Source organism: Eretmochelys imbricata, chromosome 4, assembly GCF_965152235.1.
Source record: "Eretmochelys imbricata isolate rEreImb1 chromosome 4, rEreImb1.hap1, whole genome shotgun sequence".
NCBI lineage: Eukaryota > Metazoa > Chordata > Testudines > Cheloniidae > Eretmochelys > Eretmochelys imbricata.
The window spans coordinates 35,170,677-35,184,648 of NC_135575.1; the positions used below are offsets into that span (position 1 = coordinate 35,170,677).

The 13,972-nt window shown below is 40.2% G+C and overlaps 1 protein-coding gene across 4 annotated transcripts in view; it reads right to left on the minus strand.

Annotated features, from left to right (window-relative positions):
• Positions 1-13,972, minus strand: part of LEF1 (lymphoid enhancer binding factor 1) — a 98,174-nt gene that overhangs the window by 16,605 nt on the left and 67,597 nt on the right. For 2 of the 4 annotated variants that reach the window (XM_077815119.1, XM_077815118.1), the window contains 5 exons: positions 12,878-13,000; positions 11,607-11,769; positions 5,301-5,408; positions 677-725; positions 16-56 (listed from right to left, as the gene is read on the minus strand). In XM_077815119.1, coding sequence (XP_077671245.1) covers positions 22-56; positions 677-725; positions 5,301-5,408; positions 11,607-11,769; positions 12,878-13,000 — 478 coding nt within the window. In that variant the 3' untranslated portion in view covers positions 16-21. The remainder of the gene's footprint in view (positions 1-15; positions 57-676; positions 726-5,300; positions 5,409-11,606; positions 11,770-12,877; positions 13,001-13,972) is intronic. The other 2 variants (XM_077815121.1, XM_077815120.1) reach the window with 1 other exon arrangement.

Sequence of the window (13,972 nt, forward strand, 5' to 3'; positions counted from 1 at the left end):
TAGAGATGTTCTTACCATGCTTCAGATGTAGGCAGCTGTCATTCTGGGGCCTGTACCTGTAGAAGATTGTTGTTCTTTAACAAATTTCCACTGAAGAGATTTTGCACATTCCAAATAAGTTTTATGATACAATATTATATAATTTGTTTTGTTCTTTTTTATGGTTCTTATACCAGCCATTTTGTTGTTTTTTAAATATATTTTTCAAGTAAAAGGAAAAGAAAGAGACCTCACTGATGCTTTGAGCCAACCTATAAGGCAGCTGTTAGTGTACAAAAACTAAAATGTAAAAACACAATGGAAATACTACAGTGGCTACTAAAGTTACATGAAAGGATTATTTAGTGTCAAATCACAGGTCTGACACACTTTCTTCTAAGTCTAAGTATGATAGGGAAATGGGCATAAAGGAAATAAACAAGCAAACAAGACAATAAAGATGGCAATGGATAAGTTCATCCAAAGTGAAAATGCCTATTTGATGCATGTTTAATCACTCACATTCAAAATAAAATATTTTAAATATAAAAAGATGTGAATCAGAAACAAGTGAAAGAGCTGAAATGGAACAGTCAGTGCTGGTGGTTGCGTGTGTATGTGTGTTTGTTTTTGTTTGGTTGGTTTTTAAAAAAACAAAAACAAAATAACCACCACAAGAGAGCCACTCTCAACATACCTGCTGTTGACTCCTGTAGCTTCTCTCTCTTCCTCTTCTTTTTCTTCCCCTGGAAGATAGATGAATTTACCATACCATTCTATATATAGAATTATTTTCCCTGTGTCACCTCCACCCACTAACTATTAAACGAATTCTGTGCATAACATCCCAAATCGGAGGATATTGTGAAAAAGTGGCATTGAAGCAATAGCATTTTCAATGTAGTTAAACCCAATCTCACATTTCTTCCAGCTGTTCCAACTGTAGTCACAGTTTTACCCTTTTCATGCTTATGGAGAAACAGGTGCAAGGGCCTTAGAATGCGGTTTTTAAATGTGACAAGTCTTCCAGACACCTAGCATTTGCCAGCATTATTTGGTCACAGGTAGATCACCAACAGAAAGATTTTTCTTGCCGATGTAGAAACACTAGGTCAGTGCCATAATTTACAGTCCTAAGATGTCTTCATAGATCATCTTAGAATCTAACAGGAAAGAAACAGTTTCATGTGACACCAACAGAAGGGTTTTCCAGGTGCAGAAATAGCTGGCAACTAAACTTGCCCTCATGTTATAAATCACCCAGTAAGAGTTTGGTCCAGTATGTTAACTGTAAAATCAAGGTTCTGTGTGTCCTGAGGCTGAAGAATTCGCCATAGAAGCCACCCTTGGAGCAGAATTGTGTTCCAGAAACTAAATTTTCATTAAGAAATTGCTAGTCCTTGTGCTTGCAAAGATAACCTTTTAAAAACATGAACCTAGTATAAAATCCATGCAGCATGGTCTCTGAGTTTGCAAAGAGCCTGAAACAACATCTCAAAGAGTCATGAATTGCCCCACTCATGTAGATGTGGCATTAACTGCGGAACGTTACCTCTGAAACATGACGACATGCATTTATATGCACCATAATAGATGGAAAACAACAAACAGTAAGACATTCTGACTGGAACAACTTTTGTTACGTAAGTGCATGCAACATTTGTGTTATTGGTATTGAGAGAATGGATTACTCCTTTGAAGCTCTCCATGATCATGCCAGTCAAATTGTGGTCATCAAGATTGCTGTTCACTCACGAATGCCATTTCAATTGACTACAGTATTCTTACTCACTGTCAAACTGTTGGATGTATAAGTGTTCCATCTCTTAGTCAGCTACATTTCAGTGATGGACAAAATACTTTATTATATAGATTGCTTTGGCATCCTTCAGAATTAAAGATACTATACATAAATATAAGGTAATATTTAGTTTTCAATCCAGTTTAGGGGAATCGAAAGTAAAAGAGTTACCTTCTAATTGAGGTTTTATGCTATAAAAAGTTGTACTACTTTTAACTCGGGCTAATTTGCTTTCTGCTGCCTGATGGATTGCTAAGTAGTGGCATAATAAAAAAAAAAAAGGTAGGTATAGCCAGTCCATCTGAACAGGGACATATTTACACAGAAGCCCTCCTTGCAAATCAGATCTTGTCTACACTTGAAATGCTACAACAGCACAGCTGCGCTGCTGCACCACCATGTGCACCATGCTGCACCACTTCAGTGTAGACACTACCTATGCAGACAGGAAGGGTTCTCCTGGCGGAGTAAGTAATCCATTTCCTCAAGAGGTGGCAGCTAGGTCAATGGAAGAATTTTTCTGTCGACCTAGGGGGTATGTCACACTGGAGGGGTAAGTCAGCTTCACTATATTGCTCAGGGGTGTGGATTTTTACACCCCAGAGCGATGTACCTGAGTCGACCTAACTTTTTAACATAGACCAGGCCTAAGACATTTTTAAAATCAACTACATGATACCAGAAGCTTGCTCGGAATATATTGAGTTCAAATGCAGTTTGTGTTTACCATATTACTCATGAGTGGCAGGATAAAGCTCTCATGTTAATAGGTAAAGTGATCAGCCAAAAGGATTGGTGAACAACTCTTGATTTGTATCAGCTCCTCTATTCAAGTATCTCAAAGCACTTTTGCAGACACTAAATTCCAAATACACGTGTGTTAGGTATGTCTACTTCACATGTAGAAATGAAGGCACAAAGTGTTAGATTTTACAAAGTTTTTTTAGCCACTGAATGCAACAGAATGGATAAGGATAGGCCATGAAAGGCTTTACATGTGACCAGAACTCCTGCCTTCCTTTAACATTACATGAGCACTTATGTGACCACATGTCAATCATGCCAACCCACACAGTAGAAGAATGTGTCAGTAACAGTTTCCCCCTTCATACATGAAAGAGGGCAGGGCCCCCATCTGTGATCTTTTACAAAGCTTCCATTTTTAGCTAGGCCCACAATTTTAGTTTCTGTTGGCCTTAGCCCATTCTAACTGCCATCTCTACATCCTTCAGCGACGTTTCTTTCCTGCCCTACATTGCTATCAAAACTCTGGTCTTCTAAACCTCCTTGGGATGGTGACCCAGCTAGTATTCATTAAGAGTCTGTTACCAAACATTATGCCAATTTCCACACAGCACTCTTCCAATCCTGGCCTGCATCACTTCTGGTGTTCACCTCCTTGCCTGTCCTCAGCAGAGCGCCAATAGCAACAGATAATTGGATATGAATAAACTTCCAGAGGCTAGATCAAGACCAAACACTTAACTCCTGAGCTAAACCAAACTTCAAGGTCTTCAAAAGCGCATCAGCACCCTGTTCCACTTATACCGCTAGAGAGAGTGCCTCTTTACAGAGCAGCGGTCATGATGCAACATGCAGTTTGGGAATACCAGGAGAGCAAGACCTTTTTTGCTTGACCCTGTCATCTGAGGTGAAGTTATGAATACACTGGAGCATTAAGATAGATGAAAACAATTGGAAATTAGATCAGGAAATTCGGGAAAAGCTAGTTGTCAGCATTCCCCAAAAAAGGTATTAAATTCTGGCAGCTCAGACATTGCTACATTAACACTATTTTCTTGGGTCTCCCGTAATGGTGTTATCAAATGACAGACATAGTTTTGCTAGCAATTTCTCCCTCTTTACTGACGAGGATCCCAATACAATGTCTTTTCAAGAATACCATGAGATTTTTTTTTTTTTTTTGCCAAGAAATGTTCCTTCTTATGAGATTTCTGAGAGCACCCGAATAAAACAAAAGCATCACACTGAAGGGGTGGGGGTGGAGGGAGAGACTATGTTGTGTAAAACTAAGCCACCAGTGCATTAGTAGCCCCAAAACATAGTGACATTCAAGGGTATTTACACCTCATGTACTAGATGTATATTGACCAGTCTAAAGTCCAATTCAAACATAACCAGGCAAAGTGACCATTTAAAAAAAAGCAAATCACTGTTGAAGCAATTTATTTTAAGTGATAAACTGCTCTTTACTGGGCTCTTCTGCTCATCACCCCTGCTAACACAGAACTGTATTCTGATGAGAGAAAGGTACTGCAACCTTGCGTCCAAGAGCATACGGTATAATATGCTGTGTCCATCATATGCATGCCCCCAGAGAAGCGTGATGAAGTACTACACAAAACAGTCGGTGACACCAAAAACAGGAGTGCCCTCATTTGCAGTATCAGAATACCCAAGAGTCTCAACATGGCACTTCTGCCTCATTGTCAGAATGTAATGGCTAGCAGCACGCTCTGATTTGGGGTTGAAAATAATGTTGACACAGTCATTAATCTGGATGTGCTGCACTGGAGATGGACATCAAACCTAATTTCCCTATATCTTGTAGTTGCCCAGGTTGAAAGGACAAGTGTATTAGGGTAACTAGTTTATTGCCAGCGTTTCCTCACACAGGTGCTGGTTCTCCTACCCAAGGCACTGTTACAGTAAAGGATCATCCCATCAAACACTGAAAATAAGTCTTTTCCTCTACTTTGGATCTTACTCAGGGTGGCTTCACATGCTGAAAACCTTAGTGACAATTTGATTTGGTATTTCAAAATAATTTAGGATTTTTGGAGAAATGGAAAATTTTAAGATTTGAGATAAAGATCTGTTTGCCGCAAACACACTGATTTTTATGTTCTCCTATAAAAGTGGCCATTCTGTGGAAGTTCTCTCAAAAGAAGATTTTTGGATAGTCATCGGCCAAGACCAAATGGAAAACAGCACGTGAAATTTGAAGAGAGTTACTTTCACAGGGCTATACATAGTAATACAAGAAATTGTATAGGACATATGATAATATTGGGGAGGGGGAGGAAATCTTAATGCAATAATTCTACATATTGAACTTTGAGTTTCCTCTTTCACAAAAATATGAGGCATCATGCTCATGCATTTCAAGACAGAATGCATCAGTCAGAAAGTATTATGGCTACAAAGTTTTCCAAACTTGGATGTTTAAAGTTTTGGTCTTCACATCTATATGTATTCTCATTTTAGGCTAGGATTTTCAGAGAAGTCTAAGGGACTTAAGGTGACCAAACTCCCTTTGGTTCTTTTGACAATCTCAGATTTATTTAAACATTAAATATCTACTTCACTCACTCAGTTCTACACTAATTTGTTGTGATGTAAGCAGCACTAATGCAACAAGCAAGCAGATTTCCTTAAAGGAAAGTAAATACAAGGCTAAGTTTTTATGGTCCTTGACCACCCCACCTCCCAGAGCCTTTCACAGTAAAAATCAGTTAGGAAACACTAGTTGAAAATATCCATCAAGTGAATGACTTACATAGTTATCTCTTGCAGACCAGCCTGGGTAAAGCTGCATATGTAGCTGCCTTTCTTTCCGAGCTAGTTCATAATATTTAGCTTGTTCTTCACGGGAGAGAGCATGCCACTTGAAATAAAACAAAGTGTTAAATTAGGAAATACATCATACCCAAACAATGTGTCTCATGAACAAATGTTTGTGACCCTTTTTTGGTCCTTTTCCACTGCAAGTGGAGAAGAAATTCATTACTTATCACAAGCTCTTGCATTTCCTACCCAACCATTTGAACATTTGTCAGCATTATAAATGTCAGCTGCCTGGAGCTAGACAAAATTTGTTTATGCCAACTACAGGATTCTCCATATAATCTATTCAGGGAGCCATGATTGCCCACCATCATGTGAGAAGTCCACAGTACTGGTAATAAAAATAAATGTGCCTTTACGCTGTCTTCTCCATTTCACATATCTGAGTGCAAACATTAAAGATACATCTACACTGCAGCAGTGAAACTCTGCAGTTGTAGCACCATAGTGTAGATGTTTCTTACAATTGACGGAAGGGTTTTTCCATCAGCGTAGTTAATCTCTCTCAAAAGGAAGTCACTAGATCAATGGAAGAACTTTTCATCAACCTTGCTGCATCCACTCCAGGGATTAGGTCAACCTAACCCCAGCACTTGGTGCAAATTTTTTCACAGCCCCAAGCAACGTACAGAGACTGGTCTTTTTTAAGTTAAGACTAGGCCTAAGGCTCGGTCTACACTCAGACGTTAGGTTGCGATAGCTACATTGGTCGGGGTTGGGGAAGCCACACTCCTGACAGACACAGCTATGCCAACCAAACCTTCAGTGCAGGCACAACTGTGTCAATGGGAGAATGCTTTCATCAGCAAAACTAACTTCATTCAGGGAGGCGATGTTCCTAAATTTATGGAAAAAACCCTCCCATCAGCATACAGGACATATGCCTACGGGACAAGGGAATGCTGGCATAGCTATGCCAGCATACTTTCCACAGTGGAGAGACAGCCTAAGTAAGGCTCCAATACAAGAGAGCCTCCTGTCTTAGGTTTAAAAACAACTAATATATCCATATTCCTATAGGCGCGACTCTAACTTGAAGGCTGGTAAATGAAGTTACAGAAAGAACGTCAGAAGCTATTTGGGGAAGGGACTTTTTGTTTGGTATTTGTACAGTGCCTAGCACAGTAGGATCCTGTTCCATGATTAGGACTCCTAGGCACTATTGTAATACAGAAAATTAACTTTTGCAAGTTTGCTCCAGTAAGGCAACCAGATAGTCCAACTGCATCCTAGTAACCATCAATTCAGCATTATAGTGGCATCTGCAGCTCTGCCTGTGACCTAATGCTGTGACCTGTCCCCCTGCAAACACTAAGCCAGTCTTTTGCTGGCTCCTTGGTGCAGAGAAAAGTTTCTAAAAGTACTGGAACAAGGACATTTCTCCTTTCCATCTTCCTAGCTTCATTAGTGAATTTTCCAAAGGCCAAAAAAGGGATGCTTTGTTATTACCCACATTTAAAATCTAACCTGCATAGTTGGTGGGGCACTGCCAGATAACAGGGTCAGTGTCCAACCCTTTTCTACTTCAGAACTAAAGGGTTTATATAACTTTTTAAACTTGTGCAGAGTCAAGTTCACTGTTTTCCCCAGAAGAGCCATTTCCCTTGTTTGTTTGGATTCTTCACACAACATGGAAGAGTTGTTTTTAAAAATAAATGATGTGACAAACTAGCAGGGAGACTCAGAAGCAGGAGTGCCCACCTGAAATTAACTACTTTTAACAAAGGACTAGGATTTCAGGTCAAGAATGTCCTTTTAATGTCTTTCTTTTTGACACTTAGGTTTAAGATGCACAGTAAAGGTTTGGGTTTAACTTAGCAAATTCCAATATGTTGCTGAAAGCATAACAATCTATCCTATTTATGGCTTTCTACCAGGCTAAATGCATGGTATCTCTATGCTATCCAAAGAGCACTGACTACTCCAGAATAAATAATGTTTGTCTTTTACATCTGAGCAGTCAGTCAATCTGGGACACCCAGTAAAAGGAAAGTAACAGCTAGGGAACAAATTCCACACAAAGAACGCCATTCAGGCAGCAGGCAGACACAACTACGACAGCCAGATTTCAATAGAAAGAGAGGCTAGACGAGAAAGGTCAGAGTACCTCAAATAGCTGCCAGTTTAAGCATTTCTGCTCCAATGCACGGAAAGTGAAAATCCTTAGGAAAGTGTTTAAGACAAGACACATTTTTGGGAAGATTATGCTGTTCAGAGCAAAATGATGCATTGAATATAGCTGCCATATGACCATGAAAATAGAAACATCTTTCTAATAAAAGAAGCTCACCTTTCTGTTCAAAACTTAGTAGGAAGTTTACATGTAACATGAGGAGGTGAAAGTGCAGTGGCACGAGGAATTCCATTCTATTTTTTGGGGTCACCGGTTCCTAAAGGTCATGTAACTGTTTCTGATGTGGCAGAGCAGCACAAGTTTCATTTCTCATTGTCTTAATTGTTCAGACCCCTGGACTATCCAACAAAGCCTGGACTTCAAAATCTTGCAGAAGATTTTCTTGTACAAGTGCAGAGGCCCCTTTGCATAAAGGAGATGTTCTCCCATATCACATCTCTTGCAAGTCAGCTACACATGCAAATTAAGGTTTCATTTTTTATTTTTATATAAATAAATAAAAATATAAAGGATTTAAGTTCAGGGTCTAAAAAAAGAACTCAGGACATCAAAAGAATTCAGAGTTCTTTTCTCTCTTTTTTTTTTTTTTAAATCAGAAGACATATCTAATATTTGCCTGTGGTGGATGCAACAGTTAACAGTTCTCACTGATCCCAGAGTGCTGACAACTTAAAACCTAGACTCTCGAGAGGCTCAGAGGATAGGAACTCTTCCCACTTGCATCTAGGAGTTTGTCAAAGAGGTCACCATTCCACAATAGCATCAGAATGCCCAAAAGCCTGCAAAGGTGTCAGAATACAAGCTCTTTGAGGCAAAGACCACATCCCTGTGTTTAATTGACAAAAGGCAATGAAAGGGGATGAAGGAGAGATAGCAAATAAGGGCTCATCTGCACTTGACACACTAGAGTGGTGCAGCTGCAGCATTTCAGCATAAACACTACTTACACCAACAGAAGGGGCTCCAATCAGCACAGGTAATCTACCTTCCCAAGAAGAGCTAGCTAGATTGACAGAAAAATTCTTCCATTGGCCTAGCACCGTCTACACCGGGGATTAGTTGGCTTCACTGTGTTACGCAGGGGTGTGGATTTTTCATACCCCTGAGCGATGTACCTGGATCAACCTAACTTGAGTTTAGACCAGGCCTAAGGTTACAAACACTCAAAAGGTACATGTACACACACACACCATAGGTTTTGTGTTTGTTTTGTTTCGTTGAGGGAGATGGGGTGGGGTGGATTAGTTAGAAAGTAAGAGCCACATAAAGTTGTTGACACACCTTAAAAGTAGGTCTTGAGGTACATTAGTGAGATTAGCGGGGTAGCCTGGATTAAAAGATTCTGAGATTTGTGAGATAAACAAAATGAAGCATCAAGGCTAGAATGATTAGTGGAGAGGAGGAGAGCGAGACTCATTAGGCAGGGCCATGAAGGCAGTAACAAGAAACTTGAGTTTGTGATGGAGAAGGGGCAGCCAATGAAGTGATTCACAGAAGAGGGGGAGGGGTGTGTGGTCAGACTGCCAGGCACAGGAGATACCGTGGTAGTTTCATTTTGTAAGTATTCAAAGGAATAACATGAATGTTGGAAACTAGAGAGAAGAGCGGTTGGAGTAGCCAAGACAGGAGGAGAAGGGTGTGATGAGAGACTTCACTGTTTAAACAGATTTCTTCATTTGGAGGGAACAAGTAGCCATGTTATAGCAGAGAAACAGCTCTGCTATAGACATAGTTAAAGTTGTTTCATTTTCTGTTTTAAGGTGGATTCTACAGGCTCTAAAACCCATACACAGACTCCAACTGTCTTGAAATTTGCTGTGACTCATGGGAGTGCTGGGTAGTGTTAGTGGTCCAAATTTGGGGTCATTGTTCCCAAGAATCATCCCTTCTAAAAACCCAACATTTTACAAAGTTGTATAATTCACGGAGCAGCACGGGGATGTTGGAGCAGTGAAGAGTGTGCAGAGATTGGGAGGGGAGATTAGGAGACAGGGCTCTGGGGCTTTGGCAAGGGGAGAGAGATAAATGGGGATTGGTGGCAAGAGAAGGAGATCAAGGGGAGACGATGCAGATGTAGGCAGGATGAGGTGTGGTAGGGAGATATTGGGTGGGCAGGGATTAGGGGCAGGGGCTCTGTCAGTTCCATATCTTCCCCTCTTGTTTGAAGTGCCACCCCCCACCCCCGCAGTCTTCTCCTCTTGTCCTAGCTGAGCTGCGAAGTGTGGGCAGATGCTTTCCATTCACAGATCCATCAATTGGGCAACAACTGAGGGCCAGAGGGGGAACACCTCACATAATGAGGAGGATGAAATGGCAGGAAATGATCCCTTCTTTCCCTGACCCTCCGTGTGCCAGCATCTGGGAAGGTTAAGGGTACATCTACACTATGGAGATTACACCAGCATAGCCGTGCCACCATAATCCCATATAGTTCAGAGCTTCTTCAAATCCCCATTTACACAACTGAAGTCAGCCAGCTCAGAGATGTGTGAACTGCTCCACTAATCTCAGGCAGAGAAACAAGGAGATGATGCAGGGGCAGTGAAGGAATTAACATGCAGCCAGTTCATTCTGTGGCCAGGTTAATCACTGCCAAGGAGCCAGGGGCAGTGGTACATGGGGATGCAGAGAAATTGTTTTAAATAAACCAGATTAAATTAAATACTCCAAAACTTCATTAATGTAGAGTTAAGGTTACTTAGTGGTGCTTCGTGCCCTTCCAGAACATAAAGAGTGGCTAATTTTAAGCCTCTAAATACCAGGAAATGAATTAAGGTACATGTTACCCCTTCTTTGTGCAGAGACAATCGGTATATTTCTACAGCACCTAGCACAATGGGGCCCCAACCTGGTTGGCTTCTAGATGCCACCACCATATAAAAGGTTAAATAATTTTTATGTCAAGTACTGTGTATTTAGAGGAATATTCCAGGGAGAGGACAAAAGTTACACAGGCTGACTGCAATTGCGTAAACGGGGATTTGCAGAAATTCTCACATCTAAAGTATTGCATAAGGGAGGAAGAAAACGTTCAAGATGCACACAAAATAGCTTATTCAGTCTTTGTTAAAGCACAAATAGGAATTTTCAATCTTCTGGCCACATTAAAAAAGAATAATCATAATCAAATAAAGCATGCTTTGATGGAGTCAGGAAGCAAAGTTTACAATATTCTTTACAAACAGAACCAGAATGATATTGACACCAAACTCTGATTTAAAAGCCAAGGGCTTTAGGTAGCTGGCACGCACAGCTCAAACTAAAGAAGTCCCAGAAGAGAAAGAAAAACTGTTGTTGGCAGTCTTAGAACTTGCACAGACAGACAGAGGCTTTTTAATCAGGTTACTTGGCACGTATTCTGATCTGATAATCTCTAAAGTAAAGTAAAAATGCAAAGTACCAAAGCAACACAGCTTCACTATATCTCCTTGGCTAGTTTAATCATGCTGGGCATGGATAGTTCTAAGGTCTGATCTACAGTAGGAAGATAGGTTGGTATAACTACATCACAAAGTGGTGTGAAAAATTCACATCACAAACAATGCAGTAAACCAACCCAACCCCTGGTGTAGACAGCAAAGATTCCTCCTGTCAACCTAGCTACCACCTCTTGACGATTATCTACAACAATGGGAGCATCCCTCCTCTCAGCACAGGTAGTGTCTACACTGAAGCTACAGCTATGCTGCTGCTGCATTTTAAGTGTAGACAAGTCCTAGGGATGGATTGTGGTCCTACTTAGAACCTGCATTTTATTTTTAGATCAATTGAATCTAATAAAAGTCTCTTTCCACTTGCTTTTTACTCCCAAGATGGAGTTAGTAAAATATTAAGACAGTCCTTGGTAACATACACATTAGACACAATCACAACTTTTTGATTGCAGCACTGGACCTAAAAGAGAGGGGTAAGTCTAATGATATGGCTAACTCCCCTGCATGAAACCAAGATGACCATTTTTATTTTTAGTTGCATATCCTTGCTTCTACTAACGATGTAAATACGTGTATTCTAGTTAGCACATCAAGCCAGGAAGTTAGCCTTTTTAGAGGGTTTTGAGGCAATATACACCAATTACTAGTATATACACATTACTGTACATACCCTTCTGCCAAGAATCTGGTTGATAGCTGCGCTCTCTTTCAGAGTACACTCTGCTACGACGTTTGCTCTCATTTCTTTCATGTATAACATAAAAGCATTCAGAGGTTTTTTAATGTGAGGTCTTTTCGGCTCTTGCTCTTTTCTCTGTTCGTGCTGAGGCTTCCTAAAACGTGGTGGGGGAAAAGACACAGTATCTATTTACCTTTAGCCTAAAAGTTATTGAGAGGAATATTTCCAAGCTTCAATTTCAAATTAAGGATGTGCTACTGTATGTTAAGTGTGAGAGCTCGTATTTTATCTACTACTGCAACTTTTGAACTTACAGTAGAATCTCAATGTTATGAATACCAGAGTTATGAACTGACTGGTCAACTACATGCTTCATTTGGAAAGAGAAATGATGGAGATGGAAGGCAGAAGAGGAAGATGAAAAAAGAAAAGCAAATACTGTACACTACTGTGTTAAAGTACTAAAAAATAAAAGGGAAAGTTTAATAAAAGTTCTGACGAGTCAAGGAAACGGTTTCTGGGTTGTTGCATTTAAATTAAAATGGCTAAAAACAGCATTTTTCTTCTGCCTAGTAAAGTTTCAAAGCTGAATTAAGTCAATGTTCAGTTGTAAACTTTTGAAAGAACAACCGTAACATTTTGTTCAGAGTTATGAACAACCTCCATTCCTGAGGTGTTCGTAACTGAGGTTCTACTGTATTCTGTATTTAGAACTGAATTTAGTGCTCAAGGAGGAGAGTGTTGGATTGGCAGTCCTTGATGATGAATGAAATTGTACTTTATTTATCCATGAAACAAACACTCTGCCAACATGTTTCCACAGTGCTCCAGAAGGCCATCTTTAGGGGTAAAAAGGTAGGTCAGTCTCCTTGCCCATTTATTTCTTGAGCGCTTTTGTGTTCATCTGCTAAAAAGAATGCCAAAGTATAGTGGTGGTTTTTACAGTCAACACCTTTGCACTAGAAACTGACTATCAGCTCACAAGCCTAGCTTCAGATAAGCCACCAAATGACAAAACAGCGTTCGGCAGCTACCATCTTAGATAACATTCAAGGGAGTGGCCGAGAAATAAAGGCTTCATATCAATAGTGCTCCCATGAGCCATCCACTCCCCACTTTAGTTATGGTAAACTTTTACAGAATCATAATTCAGAGTGACCATGAAGGACACTTGTTTTGTTTTTTATTTCTCAGCTCTCCTTTTAACTATTAATCTGCAAACACTTCAGGATTTAAGGGCTAGCACAGAGAGGCAGACTCACACATGCATTAAGTCGCTGTCAGTGTGTGGATGTTCTTGTTTGACTTGAGGTGTTACAATAGCTGGGTGAGGGATTCCAGTTGTGTGAGGGCCTGGAGGACCAGGAATCATATGATGTGAAAACCTAAAAACAAACCAAGTAGAGAGTCTGTAACAATAGGAAGAACAGGCTGCATATCCAAAACTTGTACTTTAGCAGTAGAACACTACAGAGCTTGCAACGAAGAAGATGTAAAAATTAGTTAGCAAAGATTCATGCATTGTATCTAAGCTTATTCAAAATAGGCCAACATTTTGGACTGAAGAAGTTATTTTATTACCTCTCAGATAAAGAGATGGCAATGTGCACAAGGAGGTGTAACATACCTATTGTTGCACTAGACATCAATAAAAATACACATTCCCTTAACCAAAAAGTGCATTTCCACAGCAGCATATAAATACTGAAAATATCCATCACCAGCCAACAAAGGAGGGAACTGCCATGCGGGGGGGGGGAAGAAAGGGGGCAGAAGCAAAAAGGAAGAGAAGAGTCCTTTCAAAAAAAACCCCATAGGTATGTCTTTATTTAGTTTTGAACCTTTTGCTTTTCAAAACATTTTATAGTAAACATGTAAGGGTCCAAGATCATTTCCCCTATAACCCTACTTCTCCAACACTCTGCACTAATCTTTTAACTCTGAATGCAAATCTGGTATTCTGGAAGGAAAAACCAACTGGTTCTTCCAGAACTAGATATCTTTCCCTTTCATTATGTCAAGGCAGAAGAAAAAAAATCATCCTCTTAATCCGGGGTGCGCTCCTCGAAGTGCTGAGCATTCTAACTCCAGTCAAGCAATGCACTTAAAGCACATGTTTATCTTTGAGCATGCAAAATAGTCTCACTGCTGTCAAAGCAAGCACGTGCTTCAGTAGCTTGCTGGATTGCACTCCCAAGTAGTCAGTACTTGCAGGATCAAGCCCAAAAAGAGAGCAGTTTACTGCATTTGTTAGTGTTAAAGCTTATGCTACAGTGATTTGCACAAGAGAACGTAGTAACCCAACAGAATGAGGTTGGGAAGGGGCAAAGTTTGTTGTGGAGAGAGTAGCTATTTTC